The 8701-nt window shown below is 40.8% G+C and overlaps 1 protein-coding gene across 3 annotated transcripts in view; it reads left to right on the top strand.

Moving 5' to 3' along the window:
- Window positions 1-135: 135 nt before the first annotated feature.
- SNX1 (sorting nexin 1) overlaps window positions 136-8701 on the top strand; it is a 42405-nt gene continuing 33839 nt past the window's right edge. Inside the window, exon 1 of one of the 3 annotated variants that reach the window (XM_043555199.1) lies at window positions 136-182. In XM_043555199.1, the coding sequence (XP_043411134.1) occupies window positions 168-182 (15 nt within the window). In that variant the 5' untranslated portion in view covers window positions 136-167. Of the gene's footprint in view, window positions 183-1639; window positions 1920-8701 lie in introns of those variants that run through there. The other 2 variants (XM_043555198.1, XM_043555200.1) reach the window with 2 other exon arrangements.

Below are 8701 nucleotides of genomic sequence, written 5' to 3'. Positions count from 1 at the left end.
TCCTCCCAGCACGTGAGGCGCATTGCGTGCTGGGACGTATGGGGCGTTTTCTTCGGAAGACAGAGAGCTGTATTCTGGGATTTGTAGTCTCTGTAGGGGAAGGGGGTTAGGTAACGGTCTGTTACTTGCCACTGTTTGCCTCACTCAGCGCCTTCAATAAGCTAAAGATGAATCCTGAAGAGGTAGGGGGAAAGGAGATCTTGATTTCTAGCGCTGGAGGAGCGTGTGCAAGGAGACTTTACTGTTATTTTTCTGAGGGAGCTGCTTCCAGCCAGTTTTCTTACTTCCTAGTCACGCCGGAAGTGAGTTTCCGTTGGGGTGAAACTGAACATCTTGGGAACCCAGTGAGGTTCGTTAGATGTCGCGGAGGCGGAGAGGGCTTTTTGATTTTCTCGTCTCAGAGGCATTCGGGCCGGCACAAGTCCCCACTGCGAGCTATTTCTGTTAGTTGCCTTCAAAGACAACTTAGAACGACAGCGCTTGCGCTGTCCCCAGGGTATCCAGTAGTGACACATTGGAGATCGTTATCCTAAAAAGAATGGTTTAAGTCCTCTGGTGTTCGTGGCTGTGATGAATGCCAGTATCAAGGTTGATGATGTTATTTTTATCCATCCATCTCTCCAGTCAAGTTTCAAACATTTGTTGGGCACTTACTTTGCCAAACTTGGTCTACAGACGCTGAGAATACCAAGATTAGGAGGCGGCCCCTGCATTCAAACAGTTCATACATAGACCTGGGAAGGAGCCAATCCCTGATGTTGAGGAATTTGCAATTAGAAACAAACCTTTTGTCACATTTGATGGCAAATTTCATCTCTGTTGAGAAGAAAGGATTACTTTGCACAATTATCCTATGCTAACATATCCCATTTATCTTCAAACTTTTGTTTAAAGTATTGTCTGACTGATTTAGACTTTAGTCTCACCAGACAACAAGTGAATAGCTTAGGCCCCAGGAAAATTTTGTTCAGAGTTTAAGAATTTCTTTGCCATCTGTTCCACTTCACTCCACAGCAATTAAGAGGATAATCCTCACTTCCTTGTAACCAAATTTAGGGCACTGAGGTCTCACCTTCTGTAGGGCCTCCCAGCGTCTCCAAGCATGACTGAAACTCATTCACACGGCTCCCAGAGCACACTGTAGCACTGAACACATTGAATTGTTCATTTGCATGCCTGTCTCTCAAGTGCCTGTTGAGTCCGTTTATTTCTGTATCTCCAACGCATAGTAGGATGCCAGGCATACAGTAGATGTTCAATATGTATTTCTTGAATGAATTAACTAAATGAACAAAGAATAAATGGCGAAACTTTACTGCAGCCTGTTGAGAGCCCTCAGTCAAAAATATTTATTGAATCTCAGTGACAGCACTGTGCTTGGCATAGGTACGTGGCATGTAGAAGAGTTTTCAAGCTCCTTTATTCGAACGACATCTTAAGAAGCCTGTTAGATAAGGCTATCCAGAACACAAAGAACCCTAGGAATGTGAGCAGCCCATACCTAGCTCCTCCTTTTCTGGCCCATTCGCCCCCCTGGTTAAGATCTCAGCGTGGCGATGCAGGGCTCGGATTTGTTGGGCACCAGTGGTGAACAGGCCTGCCCCGCCCCGAGCGGCTAGGCTCCGCCCCTGAGCCCCCGCCCTGTGCGTCCCGCGGGGTTGATCACGACGATCCCACTCCTCGTTCCTCTGGAACGTTTTGCTCGCGGCGCTATCTCTCTATAAAGTTGTTGTTGCGGCTTCCGCCGCGGGTGGAGGAAGATGGCGTCGGGTGGTGGTGGCTGTAGCGCTTCGGAGAGATTCCCTCCACCTTTTCCTGGCTTGGAGCCGGAGTCCGAGGGGGCGGCCGGGGGGTCAGAACCCGAGGCTGGGGACAGCGACACCGAGGGGGAGGATATTTTCACCGGCGCTGCTGCGGCCGTGAGTTCGCACCCTTCGGGGCGACCGGCGGGCGGGCGGGCGCCCCAAAAGGGAAGAGAGGCTAAGCGAGGGTCGAGGAGGCTGGGCAGAGTGGGCCCGGCGAGACCTTGCGTTGGTGACGATGGTCGTGGTTTGGGGGCCATTAATGAGTGCCAAGATGTAGGGGCCTGACTTCCAGGCCCCTGGGGCGGACGGTGAGAGGGGTGTGGTGGCTTCGCCGAGGTCCCTGACAGCTAAGAGCTGCCCAGGCCGGCATTTAGCCCTGCCGTGTGGTGACCCCAAAGACCCACGGGGCTGTTTTGTGGTGGTTTCCTGTCGGCTTGATTTAATAGGTCAGCATAAGGGGATGGAGTGCAGACTTTGCTCTCCCTAACCTTACTGCTCCTAGGATGAATAGTGTTATCTGGAGTGGTTTAGGATGGCGACCCGCCCACAAATCCTTTCATTAGTTCAGAGCAAACCGATAATTACCAAAGGCCCGTTCTGGGTCTAGTTTATAAGAGTTAAGTTGACTCCTGATCTCTAAGGAAAATCCTACCAGAACTACATAGACCGCAAGCTTTGTCTCTTTTAAAGGGATGTATTAAAGTGCCTAAGTACCTTTGTGGGATCAGATTTGTAAATGTGAGGAGGAAATGGTATCTCCCTTCGTAATATCCAGGTTTCTCGTAAGAGGTGTTGGGAAAAACTAATCTTTATATGTGGAATGTGGAAATCAGTAATCTGTTCTGGAACCATTGGAGATGTTTTGGGGCTGTTTTATAAGAATACTGACTCATACCACTTGGTACAGTTCGTTCTAGTTGAAAATTTCGGTACTAGGTTTGTGAATTTATGTATTCTATCTTGGATAATACTTCTCTTCATAGTAGCTATTCAGTATATGAGTGACTAAATAAAACAGTGTTAAGTTCTTTATGCAGCACGTGTCTGAAAAAGTTTGAAGTTTGTTTCATTTATGTCAGAAAGGTTATGTTTCTAGGAAATATCTTTGGTGACATCTTTAGAATTTTCCCTTTATATTCAGGAATTAAATTCATAATCCCAGCTCAAAAAGTACTTGTTGATGCTAATATAACCACTTAAACTATCTAATGAAGTCTTTGTTATTCTAAGAGATAACGCTTTCTACTATTTTAGTCTTTCTGTATCCCATTTAAAATAAATTTTTGGTCTTTTCCTTTAGTAATTCTCCCATAAGGTATCGAGAACAGCTCCTGTTAATAACTGCTGGGATGGTAGACAATCCAACCGAATATCTGAAAATAGAAACTCTGATATTGAAAGTGACTGGTCACATAGGCAAATGATGATTTATTTTCCAAAAAGGACCCTGGAAGGGTGATAGTTATTTTCTAAAATGTTGAAGAGGTTAGGACGTAATTGATACCAGATTACTTTACAGAGGCATGGATACTTCTCTCTTGTAAGACTGTTAAAGTACTTTGCCTAATTTCCAACCAAAGAGAGGAGGAGGGAGTCAGAATGAATTTGTTCTACCACAGAGAGCATAATTATTTTTAGTTAGATTTTGATCCAGGAAAATTGAGTTGCTGAGGAAACTAAAATGCTACTTGTAAGCCATTTCTTGAGCTGCCTGTTCTGATGTTAATCTTCAGAAAGCCAAGACTCCCAAGATTCCTTACTGCTTAAACTGTGACTTTTTTTGTTAAATAGTCATTAAATACAAATTATATTCCAATAAATGTTTTAGTTGTGAGCCAGTGTGAGAAGATAGGGGATTGCCTGTGTCTTAAGGAATAACATTGAAGAATAAAATAAGAACAAGGGCTTTGAAGGCTGATTAAAATCCATCCATGGGATACCTGGGTGGCTCAAGCGGTTAAGTGTCCAACTTCAGCTCAGGTATGATCTCACTGTTAGGGAGTTTGAGCCCCGCATGGGGCTTTCTGCTGTCAGCGTAGAACCTGCCTAGGATTCTCTGTCTCCCTCTGTCTCTGCCCCTCCCGTGCTCAAGTTCTCTCCCTCTGTCTCTCTCTCAAAAATAAACATTAAAAAAATCCATCTAGATTGTTACTTGGGCAGAGTACTTAATTACTTTGTATGGTTTCCTAACCTGTAAAATGTGAGTAATAGTAGTATTTATGTCCACCATTGTGAGGATTAAATTAGAATACCTGTGAAATAACTCATGAAACAGTTGAACATTGGAAACGGTAATTACTCTAAGAATCAAAAAACCAACAGAATCTAATAATGTATTAGAAAAGTTACATATATAGTTTATCAAAATCAAACCAGTAATAAGATTGATTTGATTAGCTAAAAGTCATCAAAGAAGGCACTTAATGACATCAGTAGCATCTTATTAAATTTACCTTCGTGGTGTGTTTTGTTGTGTATTGGAGGCAAAGGAGGAGTATTAAAAAATTGGGAAGGTGAGGCATATAAAATTTAAAATAATTTATGGTAGGCATGTAATATCCTGGACAGTGATGTAACAGCTGCTATTGTTAATCATCCCATCTGTTCCTTTTTAGAGCCCAAGAGGTTTTGTTAATACAGTAATAAACGTATGATTTACGATCAAAAGAGTAGCCCATGATACGCATTTCAGAATCTGCAAACCAGTTACTAATAGGATAGACTGGAGTAAAAAGGATTATTAACACAAATCTGAAATCATTGTCTTAAGACTGAAAACCAGCTGGGAAATACCTTAAAATGGTTCTTAAGAATACCTAAGACCCGAGGCGCCAGTTAAGTGTCCAACTCCTGGTTTCAGCTCAGGTCGTGCTCTTAGAGTTCGTGAGTTCGAGCCACATGTTGGGCTCCGTACTGACAGCTGGTTGGGATTCTCCCTCTCCCTCTCTCTCTGCCCCTCCCCCCCCAAAAATAAATAAAAATATTTTTTTTAATTTTTAATAAAATAAATTGAAAAAGAATACCTAAGATCTTATCTTCCTTCTTTCTGCTCCTTACTTTGTGGGCCTATAAATAAAAAGATCTAAAATTCTAAATATATTATCTGAATGTTTGATCGGACCTGAATCTAAATATGTATCTTTTTAGTTAAAACTTTCTTAGCTCTGGGATAAGATTAATTTTTCCTCTTACTAAAAGGAGACAGCAGGGGCGCCTGGGTGGCACAGTCGGTTAGGCGTCCGACTTCAGCCAGGTCACGATCTCGCGGTCCGTGAGTTCGAGCCCCGCGTCAGGCTCTGGGCTGATGGCTCAGAGCCTGGAGCCTGCTTCCGATTCTGTGTCTCCCTCTCTCTCTGCCCCTCCCCCGTTCATGCTCTGTCTCTCTCTGTCTCAAAAAAAAAAAACCAAAAACACTAAAAGGAGACAGCAATTTTTGGCCCTCCTAAATCTTAATACTATGTTAAAAAAGACTAAATGGCATACATATTGTTATGCCTCACTTAACCTCCTTGGTCTTACTTCTATACTTCTAAAACTGAAGGATAGAATTGAAGCAAGTTTTTTATTTACCTTCCCAGGAGTTCTTATATGCCCATCTCTTTTTAGCAGTATGCCGGGGCCACAATTAGATCTGCCTTGTAAATGAAGAGAACTGTGGAGGTTTTTCTCATGTTAAGAGGAAGAAGGAAAACATAGATAAAAACTTCATTTCACATTGTGGCCAAATCTGGTAACTACTTCTTACAGTGATCCATCAGACCAATTAGAATTTTTTCCCAATACTCATATTCTTGCATTGAAACCCTAGTAATTACAGAAATGGCTAGGAAGAATAAAACAGAATGAAGGAATAGCAGGAGGCTTGAAAAGTCATTTATTGAATAACTAGTCTTTGATTAATCAAGACTTATTTACATATTCTCTCTGGTATTTAAGACTAAAGACCATTATAACTCTTATTGGTATTCAAAAGTCATGGATAGCAAGTGGTTTCTGATTGACCATGTTTCATAGACTATAGTGAATTACAGAACTGTAAGTTGTGTGTTAACATTTAGACAGGAAAGGACATGTTATTTTTAGAATCCAGCCCTACATCTGTGATCAATATGTATCCTGAGGGAGAATAAATCAGGGTTTTTTTACTGTATGAAAAACATACACAAAATTTACCATCATAACCTTTTTAATTATAGTGTTCAATAGTATTAACTATACTCACATTTTTATGGAACAGATCTCTAGACCTTTTTCATCTTGCAGTTCTGAAACTCACTACCCATTAAATAAAAACCCCCCTTTTTCCCCTCCCCCAAACCCCAGGAAACCACCATTCTATTTTCTGTTTCTATTAATTTGACTACTTTGAATAATCTCATATAAGTGGAGTCATGCAGTATTTGTCCTTTTGTATCTGGCTTATTTCACTTAGCGTAATGTCCTCAAGGTTCATCCATGTTCTAACATTCATCAGAATGTCCTTTTTAAGGCTGAATAATATTCTATCATATGTATGTATATACCACATTTTGTTTATCCATTCATTCCTCAGTGGACATTTGGGTTGCTTCTACCTCTTGGCTCTTGTGAATACTGCTGCCAGAACATGGGTATGTAAATATCTTTTCAAGACCCTGCTTTCAGTTCTTTTAGATATATACCCAGAAGTGGGATTACTGGATCATATCGTAGTTCTATTTTTAATTTTTTTTTTTTTTTTTTTTTTACTTTAGAGAGCAAGCGGGGGAGAAGGGCAGAGGGAAAGAGAATCCCAAGCAGATTCCAGTTCAGCATGGAGCCCGACGCAGGGCTCAATCCCACAACCCTGAGACTATGATCCAAGCCGAAGTAAAGAGTCACACACTCAACTGACTGAGGCACCCCCATTCTTAATTTTTTGAGGAACCTCCCTACTATTTTCCATAACATCACTGTTTTACAATCCCCAAACCAGTCTATTTCCTTTTGTGTGCTTATAGGATAACTTCTTTAGATCTGGACAGAATTTGGTAGTTTTAACTAAAAGCTCTAAGGAGATTGGTCGTTTAGCTGGCTAATATTTTAATTCTGTTCTACAAAATACATGGTGGCTGTTCCCAAGGATGTAACATGTCCTCAGTAAATTTCTTAATATCTTTTCTCTATTATTAATCAGACTTAATGTATGTAACAGTATTTTAAAAAACTTTTTTTTTAATATTTTTTTAATGTTTATTTTTGAGAGAGAAAGAGACAGAGTGCAAGCAGGGGAGGGGCAGAGAGAGAGGGAGACACAGAATCCGAAGCAGGCTCCCGGCTCTGAGCTGTCAGCACAGAGCCTTAAGCGGGGCTCAAACTCACAGACTTTGAGATCATGACCTGAGCTGAAGTCAGATGCTTAACTGACTGAGCCACCCAGGCTCCCCATAAACAACAGTTTATTGCTTAGTTTCTTTAGTTGATGGTGTAGTTATAACAAATAGTCATGGGTACGTGTTCCTCTAGTGTATAGTATTTTCTATAGGCATGTTGTCTCAAACACTTGTTTTTGGAGCTAACATCACGTTAGGTGGTCATATTTGGCATTGAAAGATCAGTAGTTGAAATTCCACATTTTTGACACTGATCTGATACGTATGTTCTTGAAAAAGTCAGCAACTGGTGTTATATTCAGATATTCGTTTTTAATGCTCAGCTCAAATTGTAAGCAAGTTTTACTACTAATAAGTTTAGATTTTCTTGAAGTACATAGAGTCATTGATTTCTTGATCGTAGAATTGTACTAGCAGTTAACCTAGTTTTCAAGGTGATGCAGGAAAAGCTAACAAAAGTATTTACAAAGCAGTTTTGGAGATAGAGGGACGAGAGAAGACTTTTAAAGATGATTAATAACTTAAAATGTATTTAAAATTCAAGTTTGGGGCTTATGAGAGAAGCAATAAAGGTTGCCGTCAGACTTCTGGTTTCTGTAGGGAGCTGCTGCTCCTTTGCTTATTCAGGTGTTAGGGTAGTTCTTATGACACAGCCATTTTTTTTTTTTTTTTTTTTTTTTGGTTGGGAGGGGAGAGAGGAAAAAGAAACTCCAGTTTCTCTTGTTACTCAAAGCTTCTCCGTACTCTTGAGTAACTGTTGGCATAAATAAATGAGTAGTTGACAGTTACTAGAGCAAGTAGCCATAAGTATCTATCTCATCTCCAGGAAAAGCCTGTTGCTCAACTTTTTCTGGCTTATTCTCTTGCTTAGTCAGATGGACAGCTGGAACTTCATTCTGCTTTCAGAGCACATTTGAACTGAGTTTGCTTTTTCAAAATGGAAGTTAAAGCACTCATTAGAACTCTGATCCTACTGCAGTTTTCTGGGCCCTTCTAAGTTATATTAGCTTGAAACGCAAAAAGTTTAGTAGGGAAATTACACCAGAAAATTCAGTTGATTGTCTGTAGCTAAATTTTGATAGACCATGGTATGCCCTTTCACTTTGATGTCTCTCATTTTCCCCACCCTTCCGGCTTCCCCTTTTTATTTTCATAGTCTTAGAGAGACTAGCTCAGAGGTTCTTTACCTTTTTTGTGTCATGGACCCATTAGCAGTCCAGTGAAGTCTGTGGAACCATTCTCAGAATGTTTTTAAGTGTATAAAATACATAAGATTACAAAGGAAACCAATTACACAGAAATGCAGTTAGCACAAGCTTAAAACAATTTTATATTAGTAATGTGATTTTTAATGCTTTATGTAGTAAGATCTAAGGATAGGTATAATAACTACCATAATTTTTTTAATGTTTATTTTTGAGAGAGAGCAGAGAAGGGGCAAAGAGAAAGAGAGGGTAGACAGAGGATCCCAAGCAGGCTTGGTACTGACAGCAGGGAGCCCAAAGCGGGCTCAAAGTCATGAACCACAAGATCATGATCTGAGCT

The sequence above is a fragment of the Prionailurus bengalensis genome, chromosome B3 (assembly GCF_016509475.1).
Source record: "Prionailurus bengalensis isolate Pbe53 chromosome B3, Fcat_Pben_1.1_paternal_pri, whole genome shotgun sequence".
In the NCBI taxonomy this organism is placed as follows: Eukaryota; Metazoa; Chordata; class Mammalia; order Carnivora; family Felidae; genus Prionailurus; species Prionailurus bengalensis.
This window is presented reverse-complemented; position numbering and strand designations above follow the sequence as displayed.